The 14,522-nt window shown below is 48.1% G+C and overlaps 1 protein-coding gene across 1 annotated transcript in view; it reads right to left on the bottom strand.

Moving 5' to 3' along the window:
- The window catches only part of LOC144143466 (uncharacterized), a 338,543-nt gene that overhangs the window by 96,618 nt on the left and 227,403 nt on the right, over positions 1–14,522 (bottom strand). The window contains exon 13 of the mRNA XM_077675212.1: positions 4,779–4,840. Coding sequence (XP_077531338.1) covers positions 4,779–4,840 — 62 coding nt within the window. The remainder of the gene's footprint in view (positions 1–4,778; positions 4,841–14,522) is intronic.

Genomic DNA, 14,522 nt, shown 5'->3' with positions numbered 1-14,522 from the left:
TCGAAGTCGTTACTGTGCGTTTATTAGAAGGTTTATCCTGTGCAATTCCTTATTTCACCGCTCCGCACAAGTCCCTCACAAGTCGCCTTGGCTTATCCGTAATAGCCAGAAGAAAATAAAAAAATCCTCCGTCGCATGCCCCCGCGCGAGGGACACGTGTAAATGCAGAGCACAGTGGGGTTGAAGCGCGCGTCGGCACCCCCAAGGTCCCGTTGACGTTGCCCGACGGCTTCCGCGACGGCGGGTTCCGGGACGGCGGCGGCCTCCGGACGACGACGCTTGCTCGCCGCCGCCTCTCGTTGCCGTACGGCCGGGTCCGCGGCCCGACGCTGACGTTTCGAAGCTGTGTCTTGCTCTCGACTCGAAGGGTCCGCTTCTCGACGCTGACGCCTGGCCGCTGCTTCGTGTGCACGCTGCTCGGGATCCGCTTGTCGACGTTGACGCCTGACCGCGGTTTCGCGTGCACGAAGTTCGGCGTCGGCAGTGCGCTTACGACGTTTGCGCTCGGCGTCGGCAGCCCGCCGCCTCTCCGCCTTGTCTTCGGCCGCCGTCGACGAAGACGATGGTACGACGTCTTGAACTGGTGCTTCGGCGCTGATGTTGGATTGCGTCGAGGTACTAGTTGATGGTCATGCTTCCATCGCTTATCAACTTCGACCGCCGACGAGCGCAAGAGAACACGCGAGGAGCAGCGGAGAGCAGGTGAGGAGGAGTGGGGGAGAGGGCGCTTATCAACTGCGACCGCCGACGAACGCAAGAGTACACGTGAGGAGCAGCGGGGAGCAGGCGAGGAGGAGTGGGGGAGAGGGCGCACCTGGAACGGCTGTTGCGGACGCCGAGGCATGCCAACGCCGACAACGCCGGGTGAGTTAAAGAAATGCTCTGCATTTAAAAGGGCTGTTGGAAGCCGTCTCGACAACTGCCGTAATGGCGTTCCAATGGTTGCGACTGTGTTTTTAGTTATGTTAGCTTGTACTATTCCGATTTTCTCCTACATCGCGCTGGATATTCACGCTTTGTTTGCCCAAGCACACACTACAGGGGTTACACGTGCTGGCAAACTCTTCAGTGTACATTCAGGGTGCGCGAATGTGTCATTATGGGCGACACCAGCCCCTCAGCGGCAGGATCGTGTGAGCGGCAGGGGACTTTCCAACAACCTTTTCGCGCTCAAAAGGAATTTGGAGGAATATTTCAAAATATCGGCTAAGAATTTCAATAGTTATGTGGTAGGGTAATCAGACAACGCTTACGACTAAGTTCAGTGGTCGTCTAAAAGTGCACTAGAGGCTGAATAATTACGTCTTGTTTTAAGAGGAGTTTTGCATCCGTCAGATTTTGTTCGGCGCCACGCGATGGTTTAGTTGCTGAAAATGGATAACTGAAACCGCCAATTCCCGCTCCTGTTTCACCATTTTTTTTTTCGCTGGAGTTAAAGGCACGCCAAAGAGCTGTCAAAACGAACCTTGACCTCAGTGGATCGTCGCCATGTTTCTTGGAGCCTGCTCTAACTGGCTGTCACCTCCGTCACAACAATTGGAAGCCACCTTGGTATGGCGCGGCCACGCCGGCTCCGCACGGGCTGGGCGACCAATAAGCTCGGAATAGTCCATCGCCTGCAGCCTATTATTAAGCTAATAACAACCTTGGACTTTTGCCGCTGTGTGTTGTGCACACACGATGCCCTCGTTATAAAAAAATCGCTTTATTATAGCTTTTCCTTGGCTCCCACTTCCCGAGCAGAGAGTGCAATGCGCCGCTTTTAACGAAGTGCCGTTTGTAACGACCTCAGTTACCTGTACCCAGTACTTCGTTGTAATGGCGGTTTACTGCATATACAACGGCCCATTTATGGCCATGTGGATAGTAGGTGTGGATGGCTCTCGCATTCACCTGTGTCCACCTTTTTATTGCGGCTTTGTCGCAGAACAAAACGTTTCGGCAAAACCAATACTCAAACTAAACCTACCAGCTGTTCATCGTGCGCGGTCCTGTTTCGTTTTCTAGCCGAGGCTTGTCTCTCTTAAAGAGCTCGCACTGACAAAAACTTCCCGTGGGCACTCCCTTTCCCCTGCCCAAGTGTTTCTGAAAAAAATCAAGCACTCCTCCGCCTGACGACGACGATGGTTGAACGCGAAGCTTTCTCGTGACGGACATCGTCGCGGCGGGCTGCTCTGAAAAACATTTCAGCGTCTGTACTCACTGTCTCCTGGCTCACCGCCTCTCCTGCACTGCCGTATCTTCACGCTTTATTTGTTTACGTACTTCTCAAGGCTGTCATTCTTTCTATCCTTTCTTTATTCATAAGTGTCGATATTATAGTTGGTGTGTCCTCTCTGCTGCCGCACGTCATTTTCTGGCAGTCTATCTTTTTTATTCGCGTTAAAATGCACTTTTTCCCTAACCGTGTACTTCCCGAGTCCGAGTCCCGAATCCCGAGTCCAGTTTTTTTCTCAATCAGTTAGCGCCCATTTCCTGTCCAATCCCCCACAGTGGGTACGAGCCATTCTTTTAGCACCCACTACCTAACCAACCATCATCGTCGCTACACAAGGGGTGCAGGATTTTGTAGCGTCAGCTACACTGGCCGAGGTTGAGCAGTTTCGCGTGTGCCGTGAAGGGCCGTTCTGCGCAAGCGCGAGGGGCATTGGATTAGATTGGATTCATTTGGCTTGGCTTGGCTTGGCCAGGATTGAATTGGATTGGATTTGGATTGGATTAAAGTGGATTTTGTTAGATTGTGTTGCGTCATAGCCGCGACAGAGGCACTGGCACCGGCGCGTGCGCAGGTGTGCGCCTCAATTGCGCAGTAGCCAAGTATGACGCTGAGCCGGCGCGGCTTGATGGCCGTTTCGCGTGGCGTGTGAAGAGCCGTGCTGAGCATGTGCGAGGAGCAGTGACTGGACAGGACTGCACTGGACTGAATTAGACTGAACTGGACTGGACTGGACTGGATTGGACTGGATTGCTGAACGTTAGCTCACGCTACGTAGATCCTGGCATAGCAGAGCTAAGCCACTACTTTTTTTCTCCCTAATTTCGCACGGCCATCCACCCCTGTCCAAATGGAAACCGCTTCGACCATGTCGCAATAGACGCCGTTTTCCTAACGCGAGGGACGGCCAGGTTCGATTCCGGCCACCGGAAGCGTTTTTTTTCTTCCACTTCACCCGCTTCCGCGTCACAGATGCCATCAGGGCGAACACTCAAGCTTCGCTGTAAAACGCCTAGGCCAGCTCCTCTGATCCTGTTCCACCGTCCACAATTTGTGATTTCACAACAGCTGCATCGTGCGTGTGATAGAAACGGCGAGCGCGTCAGCCGCCACGAGCTGGTGCAACATTCCTGTCGTCGCGGCCATGCCCGCTGTGCATGTTCGCCTTTCGTGTGCGCCGCACCCGCGCCCAATGTATGCCACAGAACTGGCACCAAAGTAAACCCGGTGGTTCTCCTCGTCGCAAGCCTGGTAGGCCATGCCAGCAGCTGGTCACGGCCACACGAAACAAATCCTAGTTCGCCAAAGTGCGTGTGGAGGCGATACCTGTTTTGGCGTTCTTGTCCATTTTCTGCATTAATCTAGCCCGGTGCCACCACTGCTCCCAGATGTGCGAGAAGGGGGTCCTTGGGACGTTCACACATGGCATGGTAGCCCGTACCGAGCGCCCCACAGGTCGGACTGACCCAGAGGGCCCGAATTAAACACAGAGGTAAGCCATTCAGACGTACTGCAAACGAAATCGTTGAATCCTGAGTAACAATGCCTTCCGAAGCATAACGTACGCAACCCCATAAGGGAAATGACTGGAGTGCGTACCATTTGTTCCCTGGTGTCCGTAAGATAAATTGTATTTTAATACTGCAGCAATGACTGGCCTATTGTGCGAAAAAAGACGGCGTCAGGAATAGGCGTTGGCTGCGGGACCGAAAAAATGGCTCAGTGAGGAGCGTAGCATGGCTTGCGTAAGCCGTCACCACCACACTTTCTTCTTTCAGTATCCTTCTCTCAGCCAGCATTCTTAGCGCTGTTCGGGATAAGATAAGAGCAATAAGCGAGGAAGATAAGTTCCTATAGCTTTCCACTGCACGCGCATGCAGCAATATGACAAGTACAGTGACGAAAGACCTTCGCAAGAGATTAAAAAAAAACTAGCCGTCCCATTCTTAAACGAAACGTTTACACACAGGAAACCTGATAGCAAACACGATGTGCACCACGACAACTGAGGCGTCCGTCACTTGTTGTCTTCCACCTCTGCCTGTTGGGGTGCGCAAGACGATGACGAGCGCGTGCCCGCACAGCCGTCTGCTGCTCGGCCGCCGCATGAATCGTCTGTGGCCTACGCATAAATCTACGAAAGTGAATTCAGGCCATCATCACCATCAAATTTTCTGGGCTCTACTGTAAGGCGTTTGGCACACACACATCCCAAGTTCAAGCCAGTTATTCCAACCTTCGCTTGAAAAGAGAAGTTCAGGACCGGCCTGATAGGCACCGCAGAGTCACGTGGAAAGTGGAGAATTGCAGCTGCGGCTGTGAAAGCGGTGCACGGCACACATCACGCATGCGCTCTGCTAACCTGGCACAGAGACGCAACCGCCGCCATTACTCGCAGCATATAACTCGAAAGGGCACACAGCAGCATTGATGCTTTAGCATTCACAACCTAAAAGAAGTGCTCACGTGTCCGCAGGTTTTCTTCTCTTTTTTTTTTGCTGAACTAAAAAAAAGCATGGCTGCTCAAGCAGGCTCATTTTCCACTCTCGAAGCAAGCACGTACCTGGACAGCTTTCGCCCCAAGCGCTTCCTCTGGCGCCGGTTTTCACTCTCGAGCCTCTCAATCTGCGACAGAGAACAGTTGTGCGCGCTTGTTAGGCTCGGATTGGGGATCAATGTTCGCATAAAATCTCTCACTTAAACAACATTGTTGTTTGACACGGAAAGACCACGGCTTCCACTACTCTTTCCTCAGCAATATATATCATGAAAATTTCAAGTTTTCTGCTGCCTAAAACCCCTTTAGAAGCCACGACATGAACATTGCCTACTGTGAGTGGCCCACACTACACTAATTAGAGTAGTAACATTAGAATTCAAACAAAACTCGATTTAACCAAACCCGATTTGAAGAAAGTACCCATTTAATGAATGAGATAAGAGCAATAAGCGAGGAAGATAAGTTCATATAGGTTTCCACTGCGCGAGCATGCAGCAATATGGCAAGTACAGTGACTCCAGACCTTCGCAACAGAGTAAAAAAAATAGCCGATCCCCCATCAGGTGCCCACAGAGTCCGATGCATTGACGAACTCGGTATAACTAAACCGATATCATAATCTCTCCGGGTTCAAGGAACATTTTCTCGAAACATTAATTGCAAAAAGTGTTATTTGTTATTGGTATTTTTTGTAGAGCGCGCCTCAAACTGATTCACGGCGTGGCACAGATAACATCGCTGAACACATTTGTCTCGCTTTCACTACACTGCGCGGCGCAAAACGGAAGGTTTGATTTTCAGTTGAATTCACCAGAATACGCCTGCGGTTAAAAAAAAAAAAGCGCTCAAGTCATGGATTATGCAATGGATGCCCGGCTCAAGCGATGCATGCCCTTGACCTGCTGCGGATGTTTGCCGGAACGCACGAGGATACGGAAGACGCACTGAACGCGCTACAAACTTACGGGAAATACACGCAGCCGTTGCCTACAAACCACACGCAAGCAAAGATAGCCGGTATTCTTGGTGGGACATACATTTGCAGTCCCCCGGGGGCCTGTCTTGTTCACGTAACAATATTCGTGGTCTCTTTTCGTACGTGCGGGCCGCGATTACACTTGCTGATCATTTACGCTCCCGCAAATACGACGCTGCACAAGCTTTCTGGATGCCGCCACAGTATATATTTGAATGTACCGAATTAAGTGATCAAGGAATGCTTAACTCAAGTTTTACAAGTTGTCGATTTAACGAAATAATTAGTGACGCCAGTCGGCTTCGTTAAATCTAGTTTTGATTTCGCAAGATAACGCTGATGTTCTTCAACTGCGGAGAGACCGCGCACAATGAGTTCGAGTGAGCCAAACCAGCGAGCAGGGTCGCCTCTCAGCGCACGTACGGCAGTCACTCCAAGGGGAACCGATAACATTCACAGTACAGGGGTTTATTACGTGGACAACCACGGCATAAACCCAACATTGCACTGCAGCTAACAATCAGCGTCTTGCCAGCCCGGCATCGGGGGTGTAGTGCGTGCACAACCATGCGCATGCACAACGATACGGTAAAAGAATTTGAGCAGTTCCACTCAAGGTGAAAGCAGCCAAGTTCGAAGCAGTGCTCCGTCAGAGGGGCTGTGAGGCGCTCGTTTGAGTAGTTTCACTACTAGTCCGGCGTTGATACCCGAACAGTCATGAGAGGGCGCCGCAGTTCCTGAAAAGGACTATAACGGCGCAGTGGGTTGAGGTTTTATTGCTTTCGGGTAACTAACGCATTAATTCGCTATTCGCTATGTTTCTTTATGTATATCGTTGTGTGCTTATTTGCTGCCTATCAACGGCATCTTCCGCGGCAGTTCGGCGCAGCGCGAAAAACACTCCCAACACTTGGCATACGACAAGGCGCGCCTCTGTGGCGCAATGAATTTGACATCGGCTTCGTAACGCGAGGGACACCGGTTCGATCCCGACCGGAAGAATACGTTTTTTTCGTCCATCGGGATCAGGCACTGGGGGCGGAAGAGGCCCACGGGGCCGCCGGGACCGCCAGGGCCCGGGAGGTGGTCAGGACTCGGCCTGACTTCCCCGGGTCACGTAACATCTGCTCCCAGTGGTGAGGGGAAGCAACGGCGGGGTTCGGGTCTGCGGGGCATTTGCAGGGGGAATGGTAGTGTCCCGCAGGATGGAAAGGTAGGGTCAGTAAAGAGGTGTGGATGACTGAAGCGGGTATCTTTTCGAAGCCTCTGCTTGTGTGCGTGACGCGGCGGCACAACGGCGGTCAGATACCCTGACTCCGGGCGAGCTGCGAGTACTTATCCGCTCTTAAAAGCAGCTCAAGGCGTCCGCTACGTGGCAAAATACAACTCAACCCAGGAAAAAGATAGCGGTAATCCCGTACCTCGAATAAGCTCTCCCACAATCTTAAGAAGCGTGTTGACGTCGGCGGTGTAATTTCAGCACCAAACAAGTTATCCTAGATAAGCAAAGCATTACAAAATATTTCGCTGAATGTGAAATGGTGTTGTGTACCGGAATTCTATAGCCTGCTGAAAGGAATATATAGGCATAGGCCAGATATACATATAAGCAAAGGCTGGAAAGGCTTATGCTTACACGAATGGTTAAAAGAGCATGACTATAAAACCGTCGGCTATCACAAGGCTACGTGGGGACGCGCATACGTGACGGCCAGCTGTGTACTGGTCGTATTGCTGAGTTTGAAAAAACAGCAGTAATTTTTAGGAGCATAAACCAAATTACGAGGGAACTTGCTGAAGCTGCAAGGACTCAAAGAGCGGGTGATAACTCTCAACGCGCCTTCGATAGATTTCACGCAAAATGAAATCGCATTCTTGAATGATTGACTGATTGATTGGTAGTGGTATCCCCTTTGAAACGGGGTGATGAAGTGTCGTCTTACCAAGAATTGATTATAGGGTTTAACGCGCCGACGCAACGCCAGCGATGAGGCGCGCCCTAGTGGAGGGCTAGGGATTCATTTTCACCACTTGGATCTTCAACGTGCACCGAAATCTCGTACACACGGGAGTTTGTGCTTTTCGCCTCCATCAGAAAAGCGGCCGGGAATCGAACTCGCGACCTCGTGCTCAGCAGCGCAACGCCTTAGCCACTGATGCTTTAGGCATTATTCCCCTTCCGGCTTTTCGTTCACCAGCAGTGCAATCTTCTTATAGTTACCTCGACAGCCTTGAAGTTAACTCCCTCTGCTCTATTTTTAAATCCTAGGGCTTCTGGAAGCCGGATATTTCCCTCTTGAAGATTTGGATGGATACACTCACATTCTAAAAGTATGGGCCGCACAGCCTCCGTTTCCTTTCCTCAGACCACGCATACCCTATCATTTTCTGTGAACTTCCGCACAAGGCTCTTAGTTTAGAGCATTCGCTCTAGCCTCAAAAAGCAAAGCACTTCCCTTGGAAATATCGTAGAAATTTTCCTTTCTCACGTCCACTTCCTTTGCCGTGTACATCTCTAACGACGCTTAAGCTTCCATTTATCTGCCTTGCTTCTTTTTTATTACCTTGGCTGTCTTTGATTCTCCACTTTTCTTTCCGTATTTAATCGTTAGCTTTCTACTTTTCCTTGACCATAGCGTGTCCACGCTTTTCATGCATAGGTACCTAAACACTGCAGCTGTCCAAAGCACTTGGTTTTACCATGCGCTCCAAACGGCCTACCGTTCTCTGGTTCACTTCAAGGCATGAAATAGTGTCTGCTTTTAAGCAGAGTACTGCATTCGCAAATGTGGAGGCCAGGGTTGGAGGGCAGAGAAAAGCAGATGTGGCGATAAATTCAGTGATGTCAGGTTTGACAGCTTAGTCAATCTCCTCTCTTCTGTGAGCGCTCGTTGTTCTTTCCATTAAGTGTGTTGTTTATTTTCCGCAACTTGTAATAAAACGATCATTCGAGCGCTTGTGGTATGTGTTTCTGTCCGTCCATCGTCAAAATATGCACTGTTCCTTCATTTGTATTAAACTTGAAAATAGTCCTTTGAGATATTTTGTAACTAGTTTATTATTACACACTCCTTGAACCCCTTATGTAAAAAGACCGTAAACTTACGACGAGAGGTTAATAAATTACAAATAACGCAAAAGAAAGGTGCATCAAAATGTCCAATATATGATCGCGCCATAAACTGTGTTTTTCAGGAAAAAGAATGCCGACAAGCATGGACGGAACTTTAAAAAAATAAAAACCCAAGCATGCAAACCCAACTACAGTCCTGTACGCCGCACGTTTGTTTTCAATATCGTGACTGTCTTATACACCCGTCACACGGGCACTTGTAATCGCGATTGAGTTCAATCCGGATCGGGCGCAGCCACACGCGAGTTTCAATCGCGATCGAGCGCGATCCCACTCGATCTCAATACTTGTCCTTCAAACGTCATTCAGGTTTCCAGGCGCGATCGGACGAAACCGTTGATACTCTCGTCCCCTCTGAGTAATGGCACAGAAGGTGACAACTTTAACTAACGCCCCAAATTGTATCGAACTACTTAACTCAAATAAACGTGCGATTACATTTATATAGTTACGTGCACCTAAAACCGCGCAAACTTACCTTGCGGCGGCCGCGAAATACATTTTTGGCGCCATTTGGTGTACGTGAGTGCCAGCGATGCAACTTCTCAGTCGGGACTCAAACGTGCCGTGTGGCAGCGGCGAGGCGTCGAGCGCGCTCAGAAAGTCTATCACGCTTTGCTTCAATCCCAATTGAAAGCGCCCGTGTGACGGGGTATTATCGCTCCCGTCACAGTTCAAATTGACATTTAAGTTGTGATATTTTATGAAAAACTTTTATTTATTTATTTATTTATTTATTTATTTATTTATTTATTTATTTGTACAATATTGCGAACCTTCAGAGGTCCAAGCTGGAAAGGGAGACATACGTATGGATACAAGAGCTATGAATAAATGCATAAATAAATGATTGACCGGTAAGATTGCAATCATGGTAGGGTGGGTGATAGCAAGACTGAACACTCTGGCAAAGCATCGTAATCAGATACGGTGCTATGAAAAAATGAGTGTCTGTATAGTCAGTACGGGCAAACAACGGTTTGATACTTCGGCTATGTTTGTGATTAGACGCTCTACCAGGGTTGTTAGCTATAGAACCTCGTGACCAGAGGTCGGCGAACTCACTCATGAGTCCACTCACTTAAACTCATTTGGACTCAAACTCACGCGTGAGTTTGAGTTTGAGTGAGCGCGAGGCTAGTGCGGCATGGTGAGTTTGAGCTTGAGTGAGTTTGAGCCGAGTGATCCCGACTGAGTTTGAGTCCGATTGAGTGTGAGTACGCCTGAGACATAGTGAATTCTGAGTCCGTTTTGAGTTTTAGTCCATTTTGAGTTCTGAGTAAATTTGAGTTCTGAGTACATTTTGAGTTTTGAGTACATTTTGAGTTCTCAGTACATTTTGAGTTTGAGTACATATGAGTAGCCTAGCAGGCAGCTATGGTTGGCTGTTACGTTTCATGCGTCACTGTGGGCTCGGAATTCAGGTTACCTGCGGGTACGGCACCAATCGCGACCTGCATGATCGGTTGGGAGGGAGGGGGTGTCTATTTTTTTTAGTTTCTTGTTGAATTTTCATGGCCATAAGCACTTGCTGTATACCTAATTTTCGCGGCTCTCCGCGTGAGTGATAATTGACTGGCGAGGTCATAAAAAAGGGTTGGCTTAACTTTTCCTCCTGACGGATCCACTAAGAGCGTGGGAAAGGGTGGTGGGAAAGCACATGGCGGCGCTGGCGTGCTGGTTGTTCGCCTGCTACTGTTAACGGCTTGATATACTAGGGGTCACAAAGGAAGAGGTGAGAGCCGGGGGGAAATGGGGGCGGGGGCTGTCCTTTCTGCTGTTTCAAATGAATCAGCTGAATTGACTGGGCACCGCCCATTAAGACAAAATAATGACCACATTAGATTGGGTGAAAAGTGAAACTGATGAGGCTAAGGCGCGTAAGGTATCAAATGAAAGGTCCGGATTAACGGAATCACGCGGCGTAAATAAAAAAAATGCTTCCTGATTGTAGTCATCAGGCAGTCATAATGAGTCATAGATTGGGTTAAAATTCAAAATGACGCTGCGAGGGCATGTGGGGAATCAAATTCAAGGTCTCGATGTGGGGAATCATTCGGGACGAAAATGAGTTATGGATATATCATGACGTAGTCATGGTAAATCATAGATTCGGTTAAAATTCAAGTTCATGACGCTAGGGCGTCTGGCGTATCAAATTAAAGGTCTCGATGAGGGTAATCACGTGCTTCCTGATTATTATGATGACATAGACAAACTAAGTCATAAATTAGGTTAAAATTCACAATGATGCCACTGGGTGTCCGGGGCATCAAATTGAAGGTCCCGATAAGGGAAATCACGTGGGACAAAAATGTGGTAGGGCAATATCAGGACATAGTCATGGTTAGTGATTGATTGGTTTAACATCCAAATTGATTCCGCTAGTATGTGATGGGTATCAAATTAATGGTCTTGATGAGCGGAATCACGTGGGAGAAATACAAAAATGCTTCCTGGTTATAACAGTGCGATTGCCATGGCGAGTCGGGAGAAATACAAAAATGCTTCCTGGTTTTAACAATGAGATTGCCATGGCGAGTCTTATATTGGGGTAAAACTCGAAGTGAACCCGCTAGGGCGTGTAGGGTATCAAATTTACGGTCGTGACGAAGGGAATCACGTGGTACAAATAAAAAAAGGCTTCGTAGTTCGAATCATGAGATAGTCATTATGAGTCATAGATTGGGTTAAATTCAAGGTGAGGCCGCTGAAGCATGTGGGGCGTCGATTGAAGGTTCCAGTTAGGAAAATCACGTCGGACACTTAAATAATGCGCCCTAGTTACAGTCATGAGAGTCATGGTTAGTTTGACTGGTATGAATTCCATATGACCCTGCAGGGTGTGTGGGGTATCAAATTAGAGGTCTCGTCCAGGGGGATCACGTGGGACAAATATAAAAATGCTTTTTGGTTATAATTATGAGGATATATCAAAAGGTATATAGCACGCTCACACGCTCACTCAATCACTCACACTCACACTCACAATCACACTCTCACTCTTACTAACACTCACACTCACATCACACACTCACATACACTCTCACACTCACACTCTCACTCACACTCTCACTCACAGTCACACTCACACTCACAGTCACACTATCATTCACTCTCACTCTCACTCACACTCTCACTCTAACTCACACTCACACTCACACTCACATTCTCACTCACACTCACACTCTCACTCACGCTCACACTCCCACTCTAACTCTCACTCACTCTCACACTCACACTCTCACTCTCACTATCACACTCACACTCACACTCTCACTCACACTCACACTCTCACTCTCACTCTCTCGCTCTCACTCTCACACTCACACTCAACTCACACTCTCACCCTCACTCTCATTCACACTCACACTCACACTCTCACACTCACACACACACACAATCTCACACTCACACTCGCACTCTCAGTCTCACTAACACTCACACTCTCACTAACACTCACACTCTCACTAACACTCTCACTCTCACTCTAACTAACACTCACACTCTAACTCACACTCACACTCACACGCACAATCTCACTCACACTCTCACTCACACTCACACTCTCACTCTCAGTCTCACACTCTCACTCTTACTCTCCCACTGTCTCAATCTCTCACTCTCACAATCACTCTCTCACTCTCTGAATCTCACACTCTCTCTCCCTCTCCCTCTCTCACACTCTCACTCTCACATTCTCATACTCTCAAACTCTCACTCTCACACTCTCTCTCCCTCTCCCTCTCACTCTCTCACTCACTCTCACTCTCTTACTCACTCTCACTCTGTCACTCATTCTCAGACTCTCACTCAATCTCTCATTCTCCCTCTCTCTCACACTCTCTCTCTGACTATCTCTCTCACTCTCTCTCTCACTCTCACACTCTCTCTCACACTCTCACTCTTTCTCACTCACACTCTCTCACTCTCACACGCACTCTCACACTGTCCCACTCTCACACCCTCACTCTCTCACACACTCTGTCAAACACACACACACACACACACACACACACACGCGTGCATGCTGGAAGTTAACAGCTGGGTACGGTGGCGGTCATTGCTTACAACGACAGCGTGGTGTTTTTCCGAGCTACGAGAGCTCATCCCACCTAGCAAATGCTAATAAAAACTAATACAAGTGCCTCAGCAAACAACGAGGCACTTTTTTGTTTGTCCCACGTGATTTCCCTCTTCGAGACCCTCAATTTGATACCCCACATTCTTTAGCCCCACACCTCTATGCATTTTTCACCCAATCTGAGACGATCTATGACTCCCGTTTTACACGGTTCGCCATTTTCGATATTTTTCTTATTCCTTTTTTAGTTTTTAACATTTCGTTTTATCAATTCTCTACATTTACGCTTTTATAATGATTACAGGTTGAACTTCCGTGATATCTGCTTTTTTGTGTATATACAGGGCGTTACAAGATCATGGCGTGGATAGGGGAGGGGTGTACTCGGCAAAGAATGCTACGCAATAAAACAGCAGAGGTATATCCATGAACGCCTCGCGCTTCAGAGATTCGCGGGGACAGTTCGCTTTGACACAAGGCGATTTATCAGGATGCAGAGCAAGAATGCACAGAACCATAACCCTAAACAGCTTCGACATATATGAACGGAGCAGTGAGCGCACATCCCCTCACCCAATCTTGCTCGTTTCGACCTGGGGACCCAGCACACCATTGAGCCTGGACCGCCTCTGTCATGAACACGAACACGGAGCCTACATCAAGAGTTTGGTATCCAATATATACGTACAATTGCTTCCAACCAGCGCTACTCTTCATGGGCAGCAGGTATGGCTGTATTAAATCTGCAACGAAAATTGTTTCCGACCTCACAGGAGCCACGGTGTCATGTCGAGGCGAATGCAAGAGTTCGAGCTCACGAATTTGCACCCGTAATATTTTTACCACGCGTGAATTTGAATACACTGACTGCTAATGAAATCAGAGTCCATCTGACGCCGAGTAAATTCCTAGCATGAGAGAGTTGTGAGGCCATTTGAGTTCTGAATTCATTTTGAGTTCTCAGCCCATTTTGAGTTCTTGAGTTCATTTTGAGTTTTGAGTCCATTTTGAGTTTTGAGTACATTTTGAGTTTCAGTACATTTTGAATTTTGAGTACATTTTGAGTTTTGAGTCACTTTGAGTTTGAGTACATTTTGAGTTTTTAGTACATTTTGAGTTCTGAGTCCATTTTGAGTTTGAGTACACTTTGAGTTTGAGTACATTTTGATTTTTGAGTACATTTTGAGTTTTGAGTCCATATTGAGTTTGAGTACAATTTGAGTTTGAGTACATTTTGAGTTTGAGTACATTTTGAGTTTTGATTACATTTTGAGTTCTGAGTACATTTTGAGTTTTGAGTCCGAGTGAGTTCTGAGTTTGAGTGAGCGCAGATGTGTGGCTCAGCATTGAGTCTGAGTTTGAGTGAGTGGTTATTCGAAAAAAAAATTGTGAGTGAGTTTGAGTGAGCCGCGCCAGCTTTGCCAAGGTATGCTCGTGACTGGATTCCAAGTTTATCAAAATACAGCAGGTGCAGAAAGTTTAGGTGCGTGGTTTTACGTCGGTTGACGAGTGAGTCAAAGTGCGCAAGCTTCAGCACAGCTGAAAGGGAATCGATGCGTCTAAAACGATTATAGATTAAACGAGCGGCCAACCTGCGAGTTTTTTCAAGTTTTT

The sequence above is a fragment of the Haemaphysalis longicornis genome, unplaced genomic scaffold (assembly GCF_048455015.1).
Source record: "Haemaphysalis longicornis isolate Haplotype H1 unplaced genomic scaffold, Haemaphysalis longicornis Haplotype H1 scaffold_6, whole genome shotgun sequence".
Classification (NCBI taxonomy): domain Eukaryota; kingdom Metazoa; phylum Arthropoda; class Arachnida; order Ixodida; family Ixodidae; genus Haemaphysalis; species Haemaphysalis longicornis.
The sequence above is the reverse complement of the archived record's forward strand: the minus strand, read 5'-3'. Positions and strand labels throughout refer to the sequence as shown.